Source organism: Schistocerca gregaria, chromosome 3, assembly GCF_023897955.1.
Source record: "Schistocerca gregaria isolate iqSchGreg1 chromosome 3, iqSchGreg1.2, whole genome shotgun sequence".
Classification (NCBI taxonomy): domain Eukaryota; kingdom Metazoa; phylum Arthropoda; class Insecta; order Orthoptera; family Acrididae; genus Schistocerca; species Schistocerca gregaria.
In genome coordinates this window covers 901,854,698-901,879,935 of record NC_064922.1, presented here as the reverse complement: position 1 = coordinate 901,879,935, position 25,238 = coordinate 901,854,698, and the positions used below count along the sequence as shown (strand labels likewise).

General features: G+C 43.9%; 1 protein-coding gene across 1 annotated transcript in view; it reads right to left on the bottom strand.

The window, feature by feature from the left end:
* LOC126355193 (adenylate cyclase type 2) overlaps positions 1-25,238 on the bottom strand; it is a 286,733-nt gene that overhangs the window by 143,763 nt on the left and 117,732 nt on the right. Inside the window, exons 4-5 of the mRNA XM_050005421.1 lie at positions 21,121-21,232; positions 17,035-17,162 (exon numbers count right to left, since the gene is read on the bottom strand). Coding sequence (XP_049861378.1) covers positions 17,035-17,162; positions 21,121-21,232 — 240 coding nt within the window. The remainder of the gene's footprint in view (positions 1-17,034; positions 17,163-21,120; positions 21,233-25,238) is intronic.

Genomic DNA, 25,238 nt, shown 5'->3' with positions numbered 1-25,238 from the left:
CTGGTGTCTCCATAGAATAAATGTCACATTTCAGTTACGTAAATAAGGGATTTAAGAGTGTCTCCTATTGTTAAAGTAAACCGCTGAATTTATTTCTGTAAAAGAACAGATGAGAGCCACCCAGCTTTATGATGTTTAAGCTTTGCAGTCAACATTTGAAGACCACGAATATGAATCGTATTGCTGTCTGTTTTCTTCATCAATATAGCAAAAATCCGATACTCCTATCCGAAAGCCGTGGCAACACGTTCACGGTCTGAAACACCTTTAAATGTAGGTCTGCAGACTTTCTTGGCCATTGACAGTGAAGTTAAAATGCTCTGGTTTGTTTGACCATGTCATATTTCATCTAAACGATCAACGTTTCGACCCCTCTGCTGGGATCTTCTTCAGAATATTGTGGTGTTTACTGTTGACTGAATACTCAACACTCAACAGTGGACATCACAAGGTCCTGTAGAAGATCCCAGTAGAGGGGTCGAAACGTCCGTTGTTTAGAAGAAATATGACGCTGTCTAACAAATCACTAGATTTTAACTTCATATCTAAATCTCTTAGAAGCAATACGCACACTCAAAAAATTTTGCAATACGATCACTTTCTGGCTTTTTTTTCAATAAAAGTATAAACATAAACATAAATCACACCGTAGGGAAATTTAACGTACAAGAATCGACAACGCAGAACACAACAGAATATTACAATCCATTTTCACCTCCAGTCATTGGGAACATTTTTCTGTCTAACTAATTATGGCGAAGAGAGAGTTCACTAGCAACTTTTGTATGGAACTGTACTCCGCATTATCGAGTGACTATTAAGTTTCAGCAATTTAAGCTGTAGTTCATCTTCTCATTTCCATAGGTGGCGCCATAGGCGACAGAGTTTAATTGTTTGCAAGTGATTGTCTTAAGGAAAATTTTGTTACGAAGCCAAAGTGCGTGGGCAGTTGAAATGTGAGGCAAAGACGTATTATTATGGGTCTTCTTTATCCATTGAGAATTTAAGATTTTATGAAGAATCTGTTCCCTCCGTTGTAAAACCCGTCTTCTTTCTTTCGAGAGGACGGAGATCCAAATTCCAGTCCGACGAAGCAAATTTATGTTTTCCGTTTTTCCTCAAAATCAATTAAGGCACCTGCGGGGATCTTCATTTTCTAACAACGTGATCGGCTTTCCTTATGATCCTTCCCCAATACGATATTTTACTCCACCTCTCATAGCTTCATTGTCGTAAAATTTAAAATTTTCCCGGTGAATCAACTGTTCAAAGAGATTTCGAAATTGCAGCCTGTCGTCGTAAACTTCATTCCCCGATATTTCGGTTGGATGGCTGGCAGTTGTCCAACCGAAATGTCGGGGAATGAAGTTTACGGCGACAGGCTGCAATCTCGAAATCTCTTTGAACAGCTTCATTGTCGATGGACAGAGTGAACCGTTGGAGATTTCTCCACAAACTCGAAAATACAGTCCCATTTCGGAAATGATGGAGGGGATCGTAAGTTTCAGAATTCCCTAATAACCAAGGGAAAACTTGATCGCGTCAGGGAATTTGAACTATTTTACTTTCTTCTGCGACGACGTCATGCACTACTAAGAAGAAAGAAGCATTCATATGTGTGACTGGTCAGTAACGGGAGACGACGACGACCACGACACAGAGAGTGCTGTGTCAGGGAAAATGCTTTGTGGAGATAGCATTGTAATGCGAGTCACAAGAAATTCCAGTTCACTTAGTTAGAAAGTGAGTACAATTGTCGTGGCTGGTGGTCGCCTCGAGCTGTTTCGGATAGCTACTTGCTTCTCCTCCCAGTGCGACCGGAGTTGAAGAAGAGATCCCAACTTGGGTGGGCACCCTAGTAACGAAATTACTGAGTTCTAGGGAGGCAACTGTCGCTGTCAGGCAGCTGAGTAAGCGTGGGCGAGCACCCTGCAGCTGAAGTGGTTAGAGGAGGTGGAAACGGCTTCCCAAACAGCCGCTTGATGCTACCCTGGTTGGTGACACCGCCCTGACAGCTGCTACAATGCGAGCTCGCCTCTCACAGAGAACGTCGCAGCTGAAGGACTGCGTAGTGGTAAATACAGACGAAAGACTTCTTCAACCGTAAATTCATAGAGATCCAAACTGGATTCGGCCCGGATCCTTTCTCATTAATCATCTAAGCAGGAAGACTATTAAATTTTGTATGGTATTTCTAGATATTCGACCAGCTGTTTATTCACTACCACATGTCTAAGGGGAGGAGAATACATTCTGTTGGATGTCTAGGCAGGTTTATGAGTAGATTGAAAATTATGCGTCAGCAAGGCGCAGTACGTCGTACTGCCGCGCGAGATTAGCCGAGCGGTCTAGGGCGCTGCAGTCACAAACTGTGCGGCTGCTCCAGGCGGAGGTTCGAGACCTCCCTCGGGCATGGGCGTGTGTCTTTGTGCTTAGGATAATTTAGGTTAAGTAGTGTGCAAGCTTAGGGACTGATGACCTTAGCAGCTAATTCCCATAAGATTTCACACACATTTGAACATTTTTGTACGTCGTAATGGACAGAGTGTCGTCTGCAGACCCTTAAGCAAATTCCAGTGTGCCCCAAAGGACTGATTAGAACTTTTACTGTTCATCTGTGTATTTGGGTCTTAGCAGATGGTATTAGCTGAAATCTCACGCTTTCAGCGGATTATGCAGTTATCCGCGAAGATATTCTATACGGTAAAAATTGCAGTGCTATTCAGATTGAGTTGAAACATCATCACCCTGAAACAAAACAATAGTTTGAGTGCACAGAATTCAAACAACAAGTAGAACAATGGTGTCCGTTGACTGTCACGTTAATGGTTCACAACTAAGGTCATCTCACACAAATACTTTGGAGTAACACTGCGTAAAAGGATGGAATGTAACAACCACGTTAGTAGTGGCCGAAGCAAAAGCCAGTTACGGTTTATTCGCAGGACACCAGGAAACTGCAGTTTAACAACAAAAGAAAAACATAATTGACGCAATGTCTTGGGAACCGTGACCTCTTTTGTTTTAGTAAAAAAAACGTCTTTTATTAACGACTACTGGTTTCAATTGCCGCTGCATATCATCTTCAGGTCTGCGCCGCAAAGTACAGATTGTCAGCAGTGGTGTGAAACTACGTGTAACACTGTTGATAAACTGAATTTAGCACCATATATTTATACTGTATGTATTTGACTGGAATACTCTTCAAATTCTGAACGTGGCATGGGTTAAATACAGGGAGCGAAAGCCTGTTTACAATTTGTACAGAAACCAGATGGCAGTTATAAGAGTCGCGGGGCATGAAAGGGAAGCAGTGGTTGGGAAGGGAGTTAGACAGGGCTGTAGCCTCTCCCCGATGTTATTCAATCTGTATACTGAGCAAGCAGTGAAGGAAACAAAAGAAAAATTCGGAGTAGGTATCAAAATTCATGGAGAAGAAATAAAAACTTTGAGGTTCGCCGATGACATTGTAATTCTGTCAGAGACAGCAAAGGACTTGGAAGAGCAGTTAAACGGAATGGACAGTGTCTTGAAAGCAGGATATAAGATGAACTTAAACAAAAGCAAAACGAGGATAATGGAATGTAGTCGAATTAAGTCGAGTGATACTGAGGGAATTAGATTAGGAAATGAGACACTTAAAGTAGTAAGGAGTTTTGTTATTTGGGGAGCAAAATAACTGATGATGGTCGAAGTACAGAGGATATAAAATGAAGACTGGCAATGGCAAGGAAAGCGTTTCTTAAGAAGAGAAATTTGTTAACATCGAGTATAGATTTAAGTGTCAGTAAGTTATTTCTGAAAATATTTGTATGGAGTGTAGCCATGTATGGAAGTGAAACGTGGACGATAAATAGTTTAGACAAGAAGAGAATAGAAGCTTTTGAAATGTGGTGCTACAGAAGAATGCTGAAGATTAGATGGGTAGATCACATAACTAATGAGGAAGTATTGAATAGGATTGGGGAGAAGAGGAGTTTGTGGCACAACTTGACTAGAAGAAGGGATCGGTTGTTAGGACATGTTGTGAGGCATCAAGGGATCACCAATTTAGTATTGGAGGGCAGCGTGGAGGGTAAAACTCGTAGAGGGAGACCAAGAGATGAATACACTAAGCAGATTCAGAAGGATGTAGGTTGCGGTAGGTACTGGGAGATGAAGAGGTTTGCACAAGATAGAGTAGCATGGAGAGCTGCATCAAACGAGTCTCAGGACTGAAGACCACAACAACAACAACTGTATGTATATTAGAAGCAAGTCGGTGAATATCTCTAATTATTCTTCACCGATTTCCTTCTAATTTGTACACGATACTCTAATAAATTTTCACAATAGCCTAATAAACGTTCAGCTGGACATAGGCTACGTATTACTTTTTTCTAGCTTTTACACGACACCCTAATAAACATTCAGATGGACATAGTCTAAATATTTTCAAGCAACAATGTACAGTTTTCTGCTAAACCAAGTGCGAAAAAAAGTATGGTCCTGTGCTGTAACAATGTATGGTTGAGTTTTCTTTCTCGCACACAGTTTTAACTACGACAGCAGGGCATTTAATTAAACCATTAGTCAAATTATTTCCCCCATATTTATTCTCTCTTCTTATATATAATTTTGAACAAAAATTGTAGACACAACAATGTGATGTTGTGTTAGCATCCTCGCACTCGATTTTAAGAGAAAACACGATAACCGTATTTATGGCTTACTGCCTTATGATTATAATATTGCTACGGATAGCGAATCGTTCTAAACTTGGTGCCACTTATTAATTAAAACCATTTGTTAATTAACGCTATCAGTATAGTCATGGAATCTCATATGCTCAAACATCCAGCAGCTGGAGTAGCTTCTGTCGCAACAACCTTAAACTAGGCTCGAGGTCAGAGATGGAAGGAGGCAGAGGTAATGAACAGAGAGAGAGCGGGAGGGGGGGGGGGGAATGGACAAAAAAGGGGGAAAGAGTAGACGGACGGAGGGGATGGAGATGGTGAGAAAGAGGGGGAAGGGGAAAGTGACAGAGAGAGGGTGAGAAGGTGATTGGCCAGGGCTGGTGGGGGGGGGGGGGGGAGGTGATTGATGGAGAGACGAGAGAGTAGAAGATGGACAGACGGGAGGGGAGTGGGGAACGAGATAGACAGAGAGAAGGGGGAGAAGGAATTAGGAAGTTATCCAATTCCAATAAAACCTGCAATCCAGACGTTGTTTGTTTATTTACCACAGAACAAGTTACACACAAATCACTAGTACTGCACGTATTTTAGTGCTACTGAAACGTTGGGACCCATCCTACTGGGTCGGACTAAATGTGGACATCGAGAGTGTACGAGGAATGGCGGTACGAATGGTCACAGGCTATTTCGTGAGAGTGCGCAACAGGAATGTTAACAAATCTTCACTAGATTCACGATGCCGTACACAATGCGAGAACCTACTTAGAAAGAGGGAGGAACCGACATTCATGGAAGAAACTAGGAATACAACGTGTCTATTCGGTAAGATTCCTGCAGATAATACCTGGCAAACCCTCACACAGGGGCGTACAAGCAGCCATTCTTTCCACAAACCATATATGGATTGAACGGCAAGAAACATTAATGTGTGGCACAATTAAAAGTACACTCTGGTACACACTACATAGTGATTCGCAGAGCACAGATGTACTTGTGGACAAAATCCTCTATAAGTGCACATTATCTTTGGAAATATTATGCAGTTTCAGTGTGTCACGGGTTGGTAGTTGGAAAGTGTTCTAATATCAACGCACCTCTTTTTTTAATTTTTGTACGACGAAAATCCCGTTTTAGAGTGTATGGCTCTTTTGGCGGGGAGTCGGCTTACGGGTAATTAGACCGCCTGCTGCAATTCTTTTTGACGCCACTTCGGTGACTTGGCTTGGAGTCGAATCCGGAGCCTCGTGATTGAGAGTCGGCAATGCTAAGTACAAGACCACGAGCTGGTGACTACGTTCACAAAGCATAACAAACAATGTATTACGGCATCGTGCCCACCAGAAGAAAGACAGCTTCATGGAAGTTGCTGTATACTGGGCACCATCGTGTCTTTGTTACACGTTATATCGCATGTGGATAGATTTACCGATTGTTATCATCCAGAAAATAACGTGTTACAACGAACTGCAAGGCGCACGAGCGAATGTGAAATTCCCGTGCGAGCCATGAGTTGGGAGGAAGTGTGTACTGCTGCATTATCTGATCGTTGTAACAGCGCTTCCTAATCAACAGGAGTGTTATTAGCTGGGAGCCAGGTCTAGCTGCTCGAAGTCTGCACAACATTAATTACGTATCTTCCTCGAAGCTCGCTAATTAAGCCAGTGTATACAGTGACATTATCTCAATGCAAAGCGTAAAAGTCTAAAGTGCTGTGTATAAATACGAAATTAAGACGAATACCCCGGAGACACATTTCAAGATTTTTAAGGTGATAGAGGTCCGCATGTCAAAACACGATGGTGAGATTAGGAAAATTACCCAGATCAGAGAAGAGGCGGTTAAAAACTGTCAAAATCGTATTTTGAAAGTCAAATGATATTTTGAATGTTGGTAACAGGTTATACTTTCACAGATGAGGGCACAACAAATTTAAATTGCAGATGGTAGAATATACAACGACAAACTAAAACGGACAGTCGATTTTCAACGATTGGACAATAACATAACTGCGTATATCTTGCTCACATCCTGAGGCATCAAGGGATCACCAATTTAGTATTGGAGGGCAGCGTGGAGGGTAAAAATCGTAGAGGAAGACCAAGAGAGGGATCCACTAAACAGATTCAGAAGCATGTAGGTTGCAGTAGGTACTCGGAGATAAAGAACCTTGCACAAGATAGAGTAGCATGGAGAGCTGCATCAAACCAGTCTCTGCATTGAAGACCACAACAACAACAACATATGTCTTGCTAGGCGCGCGTTTTTAACACGCCCACTTCTGAGATGGGGATGTATACCCGGGATCGAATCCATCTGACGGATCAACGACAAGCGGCCAGTGTGCCGGTCAGCCTGTATCAGATTTTTAGGCTGTTTACCACAGTCCATTAACCGAATACTGGGCTAATTCCCATGTTCCGCTACAGATACATGCTTCGCGTGTATTTAGAACACTTTCTCACACTTGCACACAGAACTTACTCTTTATGCAGTCCGACTGGGTACACTGCACCTGTCCTGGGTGGTGAATAGGAGGCTGATGACCTTAGCTGTTTGGTCTCCTTAAACGCTTTCTCAGCAGGAAGGCGCAACGTAGGATGACCCCACACAAGGTAGATGACAGTTTCGCTTGAAACGGTTACGGACCAACAGGCCTAATCCATAGAGCTGACGGTTATGACGATCTACTAGGTATAACATTTAATGAAGCAAAGATGTGAAATTATATAAATTTGATCACCAACACATCAGTCAGAATTCTATTACCGTTACCAATTTAAAGATTTTTGGAGTAATTAGTGACGGTCTGTGGTATATTTCGCCAGTTTGAAACGTGTGTACACTTTCTGTGCCAGTGGATCTTTTTACTGGGATGTCACCTACGGCGCCCAGCAAAATTAATATGGCGCTGGAAGGCCAGCAAGCGAAGAAAATTGGTACGGCATAGACAAAGGCTACAATATTCAGAATGAATTATAGGTATGTATATACGCGGTTGGGATGGCGGTTGAGATGAAAAAAGTAGCACAAGACATGAATCAGATCAGTCGAAAAACTGATAAATTAAGAAAGGAAAATATTTTCATAGTGAATATAAGAACCTGTTCGTAATCCAATGTTTTAATGCTCTTCGTTAAAATCTGATAGAGCAACTGCAGAATCTTTTCTTCTGGAATCTGAGTATAGCGCTTCCTTTTCTTACTCAAAGTAGTTTTATGCGAAATCAACCCATTCAGAATGTCTTTGTGGTATACTGATTTGAACGAAGTCAATAACTCTCTTACACAAAACATTGTTTATTTCGTTAATTTGGGTTGTGGGGTCAAGACATTTTTGTGGAAATGGAAAACTAGCGACAGTAAGTGTGATTCACAGAGGTGTGTTCCGACATCCTGATGTCTAGGGAGGCTGCTCGCCAGAAACAGGAAATTCTGGTTTCACCTCCCGTCTGGCACAAATTTTCATTTTTTACATCATATTATTTGTTTATTCACACACTTTGCAGCCTCGCAAGTGTTATGTTACATGTATGATGTCGCAGGCACTTTAACAAGGTTCCTTCAGATGTCCGTAATTCAGACCAACTACTAAAATCTTAGGTAAGACTGCATTACATTATTGGTGGCAAGCGTACATGGTAGGAGGAACGAGGGGAAAGGTAGTAGGAGTTTTAGAGCCCAGCGACTACTGTTTGTTATTACGTCTATTTAATTGTCGCAACACTACCCTCAGGAAATGTGCAGGGTGACTCAAACGTCCGCTGACATTTGAAAATTCAGTACTTCAGACAATCTACATCTATATGTACATGCATACTCCGCAAGCCACCTGCCGGTTTGTGGCAGAGGGTACCTTGAGTACCTCTATCGGTTCTCCCTACTATTCCAGTCTCGTATTGTTCGTGGAAAGAATGATTGTCGTTATGCCTCTGTGTGGGCTCTAATCTCTCTGATTTTATCCTCATGGACTCTTCGCTAGATATGCGTAGGAGGGACCAATATACTGCTTGACTCCTCGGTGAAGGTATGTTCTCGAAACTTCAACAAAAGCCTGTACCGATCTATTGAGCGTCTCTCCTGCAGAGTCTTCCACTGGAATTTATCTAACATCTCCGTAACGCTTTCGCGATTATTAACTGATCCTGTAACGAAGCACGCTGCTCTCCGCTGGATCTTCTCTATCTCTTCTATCAACCCTATCAGGTACGGATCCCACACTGCTGAGCAGTATTCAAGCAGTGGACGAACAAGCATACTGTAACCTACATTCTTTGTTTTCGGATTACATTTCCTTAGGGTTCTTCCAATGAATCTCAGTCTGGCATCTGCTTTACCAACAATCAACTTTATATGATCATTCCATTTTAAATCACTCCTAATGCGTACTCCCAGATAATTAATCGAATTGACTGCTTCCAGTTGCTGACCTGCTATATTGTAGCTAAATGATAATGAATCTATCTTTCTATGTATTTGCAGTACATTACACTTGTCTACATTGAGATACAATTGCCATTCCCTGCACCATGCGTCAATTCGCTACAGATCCTCCTGCATTTCAGTACAATTTTCCATTGTTACAACCTCTCGATATACCACAGCATCATCCGCAAAAAGCCTCAGTGAACTTCTGATGTCATCCACAAGGTCAATTATGTACACTCCTGGAAATTGAAATAAGAACACCGTGAATTCATTGTCCCAGGAAGGGGAAACTTTATTGACACATTCCTGGGGTCAGATACATCACATGATCACACTGACAGAACCACAGGCACATAGACACAGGCAACAGAGCATGCACAATGTCGGCACTACTACAGTGTATATCCACCTTTCGCAGCAATGCAGGCTGCTATTCTCCCATGGAGACGATGGTAGAGATGCTGGATGTAGTCCTGTGGAACGGCTTGCCATGCCATTTCCACCTGGCGCCTCAGTTGGACCAGCGTTCGTGCTGGACGTGCAGACCGTGTGAGACGACGCTTCATCCACTCCCAAACATCCTCAATGGGGGACAGATCCGGAGATCTTGCTGGCCAGGGTAGTTGACTTACACCTTCTAGAGCACATTGGGTGGCACGGGATACATGCGGACGTGCATTGTCCTGTTGGAACAGCAAGTTCCCTTGCCGGTCTAGGAATGGTAGAACGATGGGTTCGATGACGGTTTGGATGTACCGTGCACTATTCAGTGTCCCCTCGACGATCACCAGAGGTGTACGGCCAGTGTAGGAGATCGCTCCCCACACCGTGACGTCGGATGATGGCCCTGTGTGCCTCGGTCGTATGCAGTCCTGATTGTGGCGCTCACCTGCACGGCGCCAAACACACATACGACCATCATTGGCACCAAGGCAGAAGCGACTCTCATCGCTGAAGACGACACGTCTCCATTCGTCCCTCCATTCACGCCGGTCGCGACACCACTGGAGGCGGGCTGCACGATGTTGGGGCGTGAGCGGAAGACGGCCTAACGGTGTGCGGGACCGTAGCCCAGCTTCATGGAGACGGTTGCGAATGGTCCTAGCCGATACCCCAGGAGCAACAGTGTCCCTAATTTGCTGGGAAGTGGCGATGCGGTCCCCTACGGCACTGCGTAGGATCCTACGGTCTTGGCGTGCATCCGTACGTCGCTGCGGTCCGGTCCCAGGTCGACAGGCACGTGCACCTTCCGCCGACCACTGGCGACAACATCGATGTACTGTGGAGACCTCGCGCCCCACGTGTTGAGCAATTCGGCGGTACGTCCACCCGGCTTCCCGCATGCCCACTATACGTCCTCGCTCAAAGTCCGTCAACTGCACATACGGTTCACGTCCACGCTGTCGCGGCATGCTACCAGTGTTAAAGACTGCGATGGAGCTCCGTATGCCACGGCAAACTGGCTGACACTGACGGCGGCGGTGCACAAATGCTGCGCAGCTAGCGCCATTCGACGGCCAACACCGCGGTTCCTGGTGTGTCCGCTGTGCCGTGCGTGTGATCATTGCTTGTACAGCCCTCTCGCAGAGTCCGGAGCGAGTATGGTGGGTCTGACACACCTGTGTCAATGTATTCTTTTTTCCATTTGCAGGAGTGTATATTGTGAATAGCAACGGTCCTACGACAGTCCCCTGCGGCACACCTGATATCACTCTTAATTCGGAAGACTTCTCTCCATGTAGAATGACATGCTGCGATCTGTTATCCAGGAACTCTTCAATACAATCACACAATTGGTCTGATAGTCCTGATGCTCTTACTTTGGTCATTAAAAGACTGTGAAGAACTGTATCGAACGCCCTGCGGAAGTCAAGAAACACGGTATCTTCGTGGGAACCCTTGTCTATGGCCCTCTGAGTCCCGTGGACGAATAGGTAGGCAGGTAAAAGTTTACACACGTGCTTGAAAGGACATGGGATTATATTGAAACAAAAAAGTCACAAAATGACCAGCATATGGTGATTCATATGACACGAAATCAATAATTAGCATAATAACTGATTTGGCACAAAGATGTTCTTTATAAAAAATGCGCAACTTGTCGGCCGAGATTCACCAACAACATATGTAGTCGAAGGACAACGTGAATAGCACTGTACAGCATTATCAGTAGGCATAGCAAGACACAGCCGTCGGATGTTGTATTTTAGCATCCATAATGAGGTCGAACAATGGCGGTAGACTTGCGACTTCAGGTAACCGCACTACTAATAATCACACGGATTCAGGTCTGGGGACCTGGGACAGCAGTGGCGGCTCAGCATGCCATCCACACTAAGCGACGTGCGCAGGAGGACTTTCACACGTGTAACGATATGAGGGGGGGGATACCGTCCCGCAGGTGTTTATCAGCCAGGCTAGGGATGATTCAATTCTGTAATATATCGGCGTACCACACACCCGTCACGACGACAGTTTTAAAGGCAGCGCCCGCATTTCCTCGAAGAAAGCTCCACCTCTTGACTGGTTTTCGACTTGTTTTTGGTTTCAATAATACCTCACGTTATTTTAGACGGTTTACCTCTCTGCCTACATTATTCTGTGAATTATTGCATTTTCAAATGTTAACGAACTTTTGGGTCATACTGTATACAGGGTGTAAATTTTAAGTTGACAAACCAGAATAACTGGAAAAATAATCTTCACACGAAAAAATGCGTAGAATCCAAAGTTGATTGTTTTCGAGGGGGACATCAGCTGATGCTAAAATTAGCCCGCCACCCCGGCCCCTTGGGGAGCCACCATTTTTTATTGCAGAATCATATTATACATAAAAAAACTACGTACATATTGTCTTAAGCATTTCTTTTGGTTCTTGGTACTTGACGCTGTAATTAAAGAAAATGCATGTTCTCATTTTTGCGTGGAAAATGGTTACGGATAAATAAAAATACTTATTTATTTCGTAAATTTTGATTCGCTGAAACTAAAACTCTCCCTCCCTCCCCATATGGTGGGGTTTGAGAGAGAAGAATTAGAGTTTTACAAATGTTGACCCAATCCAAAACTGCGGAAAACATTAATATTTGGGGCAACATTTCTCTCTCTCAAATGAGAACATGGATTTTCTTGGATTACAGCGCCAACTACCTAGAATCAAAACAAATGTTTAAGACAAAATGTACGTTGTTTTTTTTATGTATAATCTGATTCTGCAATAAAAAATGGTGGTTCCCACTTGAAATTTTAAAGTTGTCTCCGTCCCCACCCCCAGGGGATTGGGGTGGCTGGTTAATTTTAGCACCAGCGGATGTCCTACACGAAAACAATCAACTCTGGATTCTACAATTTTTTTCGTGTGAAACTTATTTTTCGAGTTATTCTGGTTTGTCAACTTAAAACTTACACCATGTATATTTAAGAGTGAATTTGGGATTTTTAGTAAGACGTAAAGCGTAAATAACAAAGGAACCAACATTTATTTTTCAGAGTTCCACAAAATTACTGAAAGTTTCCGTTGGATTGTGTGTCCGAGGAATTCAAAGAAGCTAGGTATACTATTATAGTTTAGCGGGCCGCAGTGGACGAACGGTTCTAGGCGCTTTGGTCTGGAACCGCACGACCACTACGGTCGCAGATTCGAATCCTGCCTCGGTCATGGATGTGTGTGATGCCTTTAGGTTAGTTAGGTTTAAGTAGTTCTAAGTTCTAGGGGACTGATGACTTCAAATGTTAAGTCCCATAGTGCTCAGAACCATTTGAACCATTTATAGCAGTTTAGTACAGTCTTTTCCTCCTATATAAAATTAGTGCCCCATGAACAGCTCATGTAATGAAGCACTGATTAAGATATAACGTCCCGTCGCTGGCGAGGCCATTACAGACGTGGCACAAGCTGGCATCGGGAGAAGGGCGGAGAAGGAACTCTACTGTAGCACTTTTAAGTTGCCTTAAACTATTTAGGAAAATAGCAGAAAATTTAAATCTACAACAGCGGAGGACGACAAACGTCGACTTCTCGAATACTGTGCCACATAGGTTCGTCACTTTGAAGGAGTTTCCAGAAAAAAAGTCCCTGAACTTACACATCGCCCTGCGATATCTAGTGTTCGCAGAGAATACTGAATCTGAAAACAGGCTTGTTGTCATATAATCTGATTCTGCAATAAAAAATGGTGGTTCCCACTTGAAATTTTAAAGTTGTCTCCGTCCCCACCCCCAGGGGATTGGGGTGGCTGGTTAATTTTAGCACCAGCGGATGTCCTACACGAAAACAATCAACTCTGGATTCTACAATTTTTTTCGTGTGAAACTTATTTTTCGAGTTATTCTGGTTTGTCAACTTAAAACTTACACCATGTATATTTAAGAGTGAATTTGGGATTTTTAGTAAGACGTAAAGCGTAAATAACAAAGGAACCAACATTTATTTTTCAGAGTTCCACAAAATTACTGAAAGTTTCCGTTGGATTGTGTGTCCGAGGAATTCAAAGAAGCTAGGTATACTATTATAGTTTAGCGGGCCGCAGTGGACGAACGGTTCTAGGCGCTTTGGTCTGGAACCGCACGACCACTACGGTCGCAGATTCGAATCCTGCCTCGGTCATGGATGTGTGTGATGCCTTTAGGTTAGTTAGGTTTAAGTAGTTCTAAGTTCTAGGGGACTGATGACTTCAAATGTTAAGTCCCATAGTGCTCAGAACCATTTGAACCATTTATAGCAGTTTAGTACAGTCTTTTCCTCCTATATAAAATTAGTGCCCCATGAACAGCTCATGTAATGAAGCACTGATTAAGATATAACGTCCCGTCGCTGGCGAGGCCATTACAGACGTGGCACAAGCTGGCATCGGGAGAAGGGCGGAGAAGGAACTCTACTGTAGCACTTTTAAGTTGCCTTAAACTATTTAGGAAAATAGCAGAAAATTTAAATCTACAACAGCGGAGGACGACAAACGTCGACTTCTCGAATACTGTGCCACATAGGTTCGTCACTTTGAAGGAGTTTCCAGAAAAAAAGTCCCTGAACTTACACATCGCCCTGCGATATCTAGTGTTCGCAGAGAATACTGAATCTGAAAACAGGCTTGTTGTCATAGTTTCCTAAATATTTATGAAAACGGATGCTCGCGTCGCATGGGAAGCTTATGCAGAGATTTCCCTCTCAGACTCGGTTACCTGGTCGAAAACTCGTCGCTGTGGCAAAGACGCATGCCACGTTGTACTGAAAGTAGCCACGAGCGTAAGACGAGTTAGGTTACTTGGCGGTTGTCACTGGAAACATTCAAACGACCCCTGGCTGCAGCACTCTCAAACGCTCGGAACAGAGAAAGAGACGGCGTGGTCGGGTATGAGGTACGAAGTTTCGCTTTATCCTCTGAATCTGAATATTGACGAAAGTATTACTTAACTTGAAGCGTAAATGGCCAAGCTGTAGGCCTATATCCACACGGTATCTCTCCTAAGAGACATCAGTCACTTCTCTAGTGTTTCGGCAGATATTTGTAATTTCACTTTTTCTGTGAGTAGCTACATGTTCGATACTGCGGTGCCAGAGTAGTCTAGTGCGATATTCATGTTATCGATATGTTAACAGGGACAGAAAGTCACGAGAAACAACAAGTGGTTCAGCGCTGTTGCTGCAATGGCGGCAGCAGTCAATGAAGGCCATGGCGGTGCTGCCACTGGTGTTGTGCCGGTTTGTTTTTCGTGCCTAAGTGTCCCTGTTAACACATCGATAACAGAAATATCGCACTGGTCTAATCTGGGACCTCTCAATTGATTGGGCATGCAAAATTCCACTTTACAAATAATTTTGAATTCACCGACACTGGGACTCGCATCAGAGACGTATTTGTTTGGGACGAACAGCGACACATAACAGAAGCGTCACTGCAAACGTACTCTTATTCATACGTACGGAGCGTTCCGGAGGGTATTTCACACCGCTATGAGTGATTTTAGTTCTGTTTCAGCTATGTATTGAGTGAATACATAAATTACCACCATTACCGCCACTCATGCATCCTCATCTCCGACACATAACAGAAGCGTCACTGCAAACGTACTCTTATTCATACGTACGGAGCGTTCCGGAGGGAATTTCACACCACTATGAGCGATTTTAGTCCTATTTCAGCTATGTATTGAGTCAATACATAAATTACCAGCATTACCGCTACGCATGCATCCTCATCTCTCTTACCTTATTCTCAGGGGCACTACGATGGTAGCAGTCACCCTCGAACATCGGATCTCTAAAGTAACCCAACACGGTCTCACATAAAACAATGTCCCCTTTCCAGAATGAGATTTTCACTCTGCAGTGGAGTGTGCGCTGATATGAAACTTCCTGGCAGATTACCGGGCGTGAGTCGTGCTTCGGTAGCTCAGATGGTAGAGCACTTGCCCGCGAAAGGCAAAGGTCCCGAGTTCGAGTCTCGGTCGGGCACACAGTTTTAATCTGCCAGTAAGTTTCAATGTCCTCTTTCTTCCACAGATTTCCATTTAAGATCAGATTATTGCTGATATTTTTTGTAATGGACTACAACGACCAGTTACTATCCTACGAGGATGACGCTAAGTTTTTTGGCTGTAAAGTGACATGCCAACTTTACTTCACATCGAATTCAAACGTTAAAGTAATATTTTACAACTGGTCGCAATGATGTCTTGTGTACTACTTTAAAGATACATAGTACTTTGCAAGAATCCTCCTAATAAATAAAATTCTTCCGTTCACCTTATCTGTTACAGATTTAAGCGTTCTTTGTATTATTTCTAAAAACAATCTAAGACAAAAAAAGAAATAAAAACGACGCATCACAAAGGAATTGTCAGAACGTGACGGAAATCGGTAGATGTGATGTACATGTACATACAAGCAAATGATCACAATTTCAGAAAAAATAGGTGATTGATTCAAGAGAAAGACTTCACACATTGAGCTTGTCCATCTCTGTGTCTTATGCAAGCAGTTATTCGGCTTGGATGTATGTTCTCCTGAGGGACATCGTGCCAAATTCTGTTCAACTGGCGCGTTACAGCGTCAGATTGTCTAGTTGGATGGACGCTACTACCGTAATGATTCAAACGTTCTCGGCTGGGGTGAGATCCGGCAACCTTGCTGCTCAAGGTACGGTTTGGCAAGCGCAAAGACATGCAGCAGAAACTCTCGCCTTGTGCGGGAGGGCATTATATTGCTGAAATATATGGCCAGAATGTCTTCTCATGAATTTCAACAAAACTGACAATAGAATATCGTCAACATAGCGCTTTCCTGTCAAAGTGCCGCGGATGAGGACAGAAGGGCTCTTCTTATGAAAAGAAATGACAATCCAGATCATCATTCCAGGCTGTCAGGCCGTAAGGGGGGCGACAGTCGGGGTGGTATCGTAACTGCTGTGTGGGGCGTCTCCAGATATCTCTTCGCTGGTGATTGGCGTCCGCTTCGAAGTGGCACTCATCCAAGAGGACAATTTTACTCCAGTCAATGATTCAGATTTCAGGCCAACGACGTGACTAAAGGCGTTCAAAACAACTGTGGGATTGCAACCTGGCTGTCGCCCTCCATACGCCTCTGCAATTGAAAGTGATGGCCTGGGTTGCCATTTATTTTGATAAAAGGACTGCTTCGGTTGTCATCCACGGCACCATTACAGCATAGGGCCACGTCGACGATATTATAAGCACCGTTTTGTGGGCCTTCATGACAAACTGCCCTGGGCTTACATTTCAGCAAGATAAAGCCCGCCCCCACACTGTCTTCGTGGTTGCCAACCCTACCTTGGCCAGTGATTGTATCGTGCTTACTAGTTGACGATGTTTGTACATTCTAGGATGTTGTACTATCTAATAATTTCGGATATACATCACGATGTTGCTTCAGACCCAAGACGCTACAGCAGCATCACCAGCAGACGACTTGGACTCACCTGATGGCGTCAATCATCTGGAGGCCCATGTTGACGCAGTTGCAGGCGTGGTTGGGCCGCGACACGGGCAGCCCGGACACGCAGTAGTAGCAGTCACCCAGGATCTTGATCCGCATGCACTGGTTGTCCTGCAACAAGCAACGAATTGGCGCACCAAGTACTGTAGTTACACGTCAAGTACCATTATTGTTCACCATACTTGATACACACACGGACTGCTGCGTGAAAAGGAACGCCTTGTTATTTCGTAAAAGTTTCAAGATATAGAAAACATATGGTAGTAAAGCAGGAGCAGGTGATTTGGTTAACTATTCACTTCCAGTACCTGTCGGGATACGGAAGCAAGTATTTTTTTAATGAAATAGTAAACGATCTTAAGAGTACTCTGTTATGTCGGAGCCAAGGTAGCCCCCGAGGGCTGGCAACTCATATTACACCACAGAGGACGGGCTTGACTACATCCAAGGCGTACCAAAAGCACCATGGTAAACACCGGCTATTTACATACAAGATAATGGAAACAGACATTCCGAGCACTACTTCCTGCAGGGGGAGTTGAGCCACGGCCTGCAAGAAGTATCACTACGCCAAAACCTGATTGGCTGGAGACAGCTATTTAGGGGCTAGAACCAGCCCCGAAGTTCAGTTCGCTCCAGATGCCGACCTCGTGGACTTCGACCGCTGAAGATTACGTCTTCGTCTCTAAATTGGACTTTTACTAGTGCGTGTGTGTTACCACGAACCTTTTTAGAAAATTAGAGGTGAACTTTTACTGGCATCGTTATTGTCACCTTTCTTTTGTTGTTAAGTCATCAACCTTGTAAACCTACATAAATGAAAGTTGTGTTTGTGAAAAATTTCGAATTGTCAGTCACAACATACTCTAAAGCTCTAGAATAGACAAGAAAAGTGATATAGCACTTATTTAACACAGGCATTGAAACCTTTCACATTTATATTTGAGAGAAGTGCAACAAGTGAGAGACAAATCGACTAGAATTCGCTAAAGCGTTGTAAACACCTCCAAGCGCTGTTTTTATGACGAGCTCCGTCGTTAACATAGCACTACGTTACGAGACTTTACCTCTTTGCAATAAAGTATCTAAGCATGAAGACTGAATATCTTTTGAAAAATTCGCAAGATTCTTGTTATAACCTAAAAACCAGCATACAGTCATAAAATGAATAGATGACCCTCTATGTTTGTCTTACAAAGTAGGGCAAAGAAGAAACACGTTTTATCATTGTATCATCGGACTTCATACTTCCTTGGCTGTGTTTACACTGCAGTAGCTGATTCCAGCCTCCTTGCGTCTCAGTTATAGCAACTTTCTCACATTATTTGATGAAACGTTATGACGGTTGGTTGGTTTGAAGGGACCAGACCGTTATGACGCAACCATTCACAGCAATTACAGTACTCTGCTTTCGAAATCTATGAGAGTATATAGCTCCATTCAAAAACATTTTCAGTTGCTTCAGTATACACGCCGGAAAAATATCACTACACCTGGAAAGAGGACGCATATTTTGCTCCCAATGACGGCGTATGCCACGTGGGGAATAGTAGATGTTCTAATAAGGATTTCAGCGTCGTCTGTCAACAGATAACGCAGCGGCACAGCTACCAGAGTACTGTCTGTCTCTAGTCTTTAATATGGAATGCTGACAACCAAAAGTATCATCGTGGTGCATACGTGTGAATCAAACAGGCAACCATGCCTCGGAGACGCACTCATGCTTCCTACGACCAAATGAGCCAGTTTGAAAGGGGTTAAACTGTAGCCTTCCGAATAGCGGGAGTGTCCTTTAGAGGAATTTCCACAAATGTTGAACGTGAGCCGGCCGGTGTGGCCGTGCGGTTCTAGGCGCTTCAGTCTGGAACCGCGTGACCGCTGCGGTCGCAGGTTCGAATCCTGCCTCGGGCATGGATGTGTGTGATGTCCTTAGGTTAGTTAGGTTTAAGTAGTTCTAAGTTCTAGGGGACTGGTGACCATAGATGTCAAGTCCCATAGTGCTCAGAGCCATTTTGAACCAGAAGCAGCGACACTCCTTCCGGAGGCGTGCGATTGGTGCTACCGACGCAAACGGGGCAGGGGAACCTGCGGTCCATCCGCTATAAAGAACCGATCAGGACACTTCGCCTGAAGATGACAAGTAGGAAACGTGTTGAAACGTTACCGCAGAACGACACCTTCAGTCGGCTGATAACCCGAGAAGACTCCATCATCGAGATTAACAGAGAAAGTCTAAATTCGGATAAAGTCATAAAAGTGTTACAGCTTTTCATCAGACTACAGAAAACAAAAGATCTAAACATGCTATACTTCATGATACGAGTAAACACGTAACAGCGATGTGTCACGTTCTTGGTCAAGATTGAAAATACAGAAAACAGTGTTTTCCGAAAATTTCCAAACATGTATGTGATGCATTAACCCAAGAGTTCAGTTTACTTGAAAATAAGAATGTAGCGATTGTAAAGTTGTGTTCACTGATTTCTGTTTTGCCAGTGAAATGAAGAACATGGAAACCAGAATATGAGAACCTCAGAAACCAGTCTCACTTCTGCAAGGTGAGTGTTCTGAGGGACGGATTATTTATTGCAATTTCAGTTTGCTACAGTGCCTTTTTATGAGTGTGCATGGGATAACAAACCAGAATATGCTGACAATCAAGAAATCTCTTTTCTCTATTGGTCATGCTCCTACTGAATGGCAAGTTACTCATTTTACTATACCCATGAAAAAGACAACAGGCACTGCTGAGAAGTTGACGAAACACATTAGTTCCTTCAAGGGCGTTCTCCTCACAACAGCCTTCACGATAAATCTAAAAATTTATCTGCACGAAGAATTAAACATTAAAACATTGATGTCGAAGGAGGAATTCCGACATCAACTGCAATCAGGCACCGAAAAATAATCCAATGGCGACAAGTGAAAATTTGTACCGAAACGGGACTTCCCACTTTTCGCGAATGGTCTCCTTAATAACTTCGAATATCAGACCACACCTCCATTCTAACACAATTCTCATACACCACACACTACATACATAGCGAAACATGTCCAATAATCTCATTGGTCACAGCCTCAACTAATTCCCGCACGACGTCGTACGAAGAGAGCATCTATACTGTGCGAAAAGGACTCAGTATTAAGCTCGAATTTCTATGATTTTATCGTTGTTGTTAATCCTCGAAGTGTATGTAGAGGGAAGTACGAGTAACACCTTGCTGGACTCTTCTTGGATGTTTCTCGCCGTTTAAAAAAGAAATTCCACCATGATACCGGCCACACTTCGGAGCGTCTATTACTGCAGTTTGATAAGAATCTGCGTGACGCTCAAACACTGACGGGACAAACCCTTTACGAAAACGTACTCTTCTAAGATTGATGTTCTGTATCTCATCTGTTGACATTACTTAGTAAATGTCAGAGCCAGACAACCAGTATTTAAGAATTGGTTTCGAAAGCTATCACTTTCGTGGGGTAGGTTATACTTCCTAAAGATTCTCTCAACGAATCTTAGTCTGACCGCTGACTTCCCTTAAAGTTTTATTTCATTGTTCCCCTTGGCGTCGCTCAGCACGCCAGTTTCCAGATCACAATGAACACCTATCGTGCGAGTGACAAAAAAATTGAAGTATACGGCATAAAACTGAATAACTTGCGATAGCACTTATTCATGTAATTGGAAAGAAACAACTGGATGCACATCCGGAAAGAAAACAAAAGCACTAAGTGTAACATTGGTGGTGGTTTTATCTGACATCGTCGTCACAACTGCGAATCTTCACTCGTTATGGTCCTCAGTGGAGTAGAAATTTTTGATGAACACGTAGTCTCCACTTGCTCCCTCTAGCGGAATTCATAGTGCGCGAGTCAGTTTTATCTCTACAAACTGAAACACTGGTTAAATTTCTATCAGGCTAATTGGTTCTTCACGGGTAACGAAAAGTTAAAGTTACTCCAAAGTTTTTCCACTTCTTCCTATTCTCCGACATCGCACGAAACTAAGAACCGTCATATTTTGAACTCTTATTGTTCTTCATTGCGTCTTGTTGAAGACAAGACCACTCACCTGCGCTATTTGGTCGAACCGCCCGAACAGCTCGTTGAGAGTCTTGACAAGGTCTGAAGCGCTCAGCTGTTCGGACAGCGGAGTGAAGTTGACGATGTCTGCGTACAGGATGCTGAAACAACAGTAAGGGAACATCATTGCAATAAATTTAGTGAGAGGATACACTGAATCAAACAAGTGTATGGTACGTGGACGATGTACACTCATACCCATAAATTACGGATAACGCTGGTACATGGCGAAATAACGCTCTGGTGGGCAGTCTGCGGGTTTCAATCACCTCGGGGTATGACCATGCGGTGCATTTGACCTGCGGTCGTCGCACGGTGGCGCTGGTAGCAGTCCACATACGCATAGGTGTGTTGGTGCATGTCAGAGTGCGGTGCAGCGAGTAAGTGTGCAGACGTTTTCAGACCTGCTAATGGTGACTGTGTGTTGAAAATAGCTCAAAGAACACATTTTGATGCCGTTATGAGGGTTAGAATACTAGGGCAACTGGAAGCTGGTCAAACACAGCAGGTCGTAGCATGGGCCCTCCGCGTGACCTGAAGATTATGGCAACGATTCTAGCAGACAGGAAACGTGTCCAGGCGCTACAGTACGGTACGTCCGCAGCGTACAACATCACAAGGAAACCGATATCTCACCATCAGTGCCCGCAGACGGACACTGCAGGTAGCCTTGCTCGGGGCGTTACTGCAGTAACTGGAACAGTTGTCTCCAGACGCACAATCCACAGACCACTGAACGGACATGATTTATTCGTCCGGAAACCTGCAAGGTGCATGCCACTGACCGCTGGTCACAGGAGAGCCCGTAAGGCCTGGTGTCAAGAACACTGGACATTGTCACCGGATTAGTGGTCCCAGGTTATGTTCACGGACGGGTCCATGTATAGTCTGAACTGTGATTCTCGCCGGGTTTTCATCTGGCATGAACCAGAAACCAGATACTAACCCGTCAATGTCCTTTAAAGGGACCTGTATAGAGGTCGTGGTTTGATGGTGTGGGGTGGGATTATGATTGGTGCACGTACGCCCCTGCATGTCTTTGATAGAGGAACTGTAAAAGGTCAGGAGTATCGGGACATCATTTTGCAGCAGTATGTTCGCCTTCTGAGGGGTGCAGTGGGTTCCACATTCCTCCTGATGGATGATAACGCACGGCCCCAACGAGCTTCCATCGTGGAAGAGTATCTTGAAACAGAAGATATCAGCCGAATGGAGTGGCCTCCCTGTTCTCCAGACCTAAACCCCATCGAGCATGTCTGGGATGCTATTGGTTGACGTATCGCTGCACGTCTGCAAACCCCTATGACACTTCAGGATCTCAGACAAGCACTGGCGCAAGAATTGGAGGCTATACCCCAGCAGCTGGTCGACCATCTGATCCAGAGTATCCTTCCAGTTTTGCAGCCTGTGTACGTCTGCATGGTGATCATATCCCATGTTGCTGTCGGGGTACATGCGCAGGAAACAGTGGCGTTTTGAAGCACATGTGTTTCGGGACGGTTTCCACCAATACCGTGGACTTACAAATCTCTGTCGTGTGTGTTTCCCATGTGCCTATGCTATTAGAGCCAGTTTTGTGTACTGCCACGTTGTGTGGCACTACATCCTGCTATTATCCTTAATTTTTGAGCATGAGTGGCTAAAACTCTCCCCTGACGTTTCGTCTCCGACTGCGGGAGACCACGAGGTCTGCCGCCTACATTGTATGATCAAGAGTATGTTAATTCACGCTGCTCCCTCATGTAATTCGACTAAGGAAAGCTACACCAAAAAATAAATAATGAGGAGTAATGAACGTTGGGGAGTGCTTTTGTCGAGCGAACATATTTAAGTGATTAACAGTGCCAGATCACAAGTTAATGTATCTACATCTACATCTACATCCATACTCCGCAAGCCACCTGACAGTGTGTGGCGGAGGGTACCTTGAGTACCTCTATCGGTTCTCCCTTCTATTCCAGTCTCGTATTGTACGTGGAAAGAAGGATTGTCGGTATGCTTCTGTGTGGGCTCTAATCTCTCTGATTTTATCCTCGTGGTCTCTTCGGCAGATATACGTAGGAGGGAGCAATATACTGCTTGACTCTTCGGTGAAGGTATGTTCTCGAAACTTTAACAAAAGCCCGTACCGAGCTACTGAGCGTCTCTCCTGCAGAGTCTTCCACTGGAGTTTATCTATCATCTCCGTAACGCTTTCGCGATTACTAAATGATCCTGTAACGAAGCGCGCTGCTCTCCGTTGGATCTTCTCTATCTCTTCTATCAACCCTATCTGGTGCGGATCCCACACTGCTGAGCAGTATTCAAGCAGTGGGCGCACAAGCGTAGTGTAACCTACTTCCTTTGTTGTCGGATTGCATTTCCTTAGGATTCTTCCAATGAATCTCAGTCTGGCATCTGCTTTACCGACGATCAACTTTATATGTTCATTCCATTTTAAATCACTCCTAATGCGTACTCCCAGATAATTTATGGAATTAACTGCTTCCAGTTGCTGACCTGCTATTTTGTAGCTAAATGATAAGGGACCTATCTTTCTATGTATTCGCATCACATTACACTTGTCTACATTGAGATTCAATTGCCATTCCGCGCACCATGCGTCAATTCGCTGCAGATCCACCTGCATTTCAGCACAATTTTCCATTGTTGCAACCTCTTGATACACCACAGCATCATCTGCAAAAAGCCTCAGTGAACTTCCGATGTCATCCACCAGGTCATTTATGTATATTGTGAATAGCAACGGTCCTATGACGCTCCCCTGCGCCACACCTGAAATCACTCTTACTTCGGAAGACTTCTCTCCATTGAGAATGACATGCTGCGTTCTGTTATCTAGGAACTCTTCAATCCAATCACACAATTGATCTGATAGTCCGTATGCTCTTACTTTGTTCATTAAACGACTGTGGGAAACTGTGTCAAACGCCTTGCGGAAGTCAAGAAACACGGCATCTACCTGGGAACCCGTGTCTAAGGCCCTCTGAGTCTAGTGGACGAATAGCGCGAGCTGGGTTTCACACGATCGTCTTTTTCGAAACCCATGCTGATTCCTACAGAGTAGATTTCTAGTCTCCAGAAAAGACATTATACTCGAACATAATACGTGTTCCAAAATTCTACAACTGATCGACGTTAGAGATATAGGTCTATAGTTCTGCACATCTGTTCGACGTCCCTTCTTGAAAACGGGGATGACCTGTGCCCTTTTCCAATCTTTTGGAACGCTACGCTCTTCTAGAGACCTACGGTATACCGCTGCAAGAAGGGGGGCAAGTTCCTTCGCGTACTCTGTGTAAAATCGAACTGGTATCCCATCAGGACCAGCGGCCATTCGTCTTTTGAGCGATTTTAATTGTTTCTCTATCCCTCTGTCGTCTATTTCGATATCTACCATTTTGTCAACTGTGCGACAATGTAGAGAAGGAAGCACACTGCAGTCTTCCTCTGTGAAACAGCTTTGGACGAAGACATTTAGTATTTCGGCCTTTATTCTGTCATCCTCTGTTTCAGTACCATTTTGGTCACAGAGTGTCTGGACATTTTGTTTTGATCCACCTACCGCTTTGACATAGGACCAAAATTTCTTAGGATTTTCTGCCACGTCAGTACATAGAACTTTACTTTCGAATTCATTGAAAACCTCTCGCATAGCCCTCCTCACACTACATTTCGCTTCGCGTATTTTTTGTTTGTCTGCAAGGCTTTGGCTATGTTTATGTTTACTGTGAAGTTCCCTTTGCTTCCGCAGCAGTTTTCTAACTCGGTTGTTGTACCACGGTGGCTCTTTCCCATCTCTTACGATCTTGCTTGGCACATACTCATCTAACGCATATTGTACGATGGTTTTGAACTTTGTCCACTGATCCTCAACACTATCTGTGCTTGAGACAAAACTTTTGTGTTGAGTCGTCAGGTACTCTGTAATCTGCTTTTCGTCACTTTTGCTAAACAGAAAAATCTTCCTACCTTTTTTAATATTTCTATTTACGGCTTAAATCATCGATGCAGTAACCGCTTTATGATCGCTGATTCCCTGTTCTGCATTAACTGACTCAAATAGTTCGGGTCTGTTTGTCACCAGAAGGTCTAATATGTTATCGC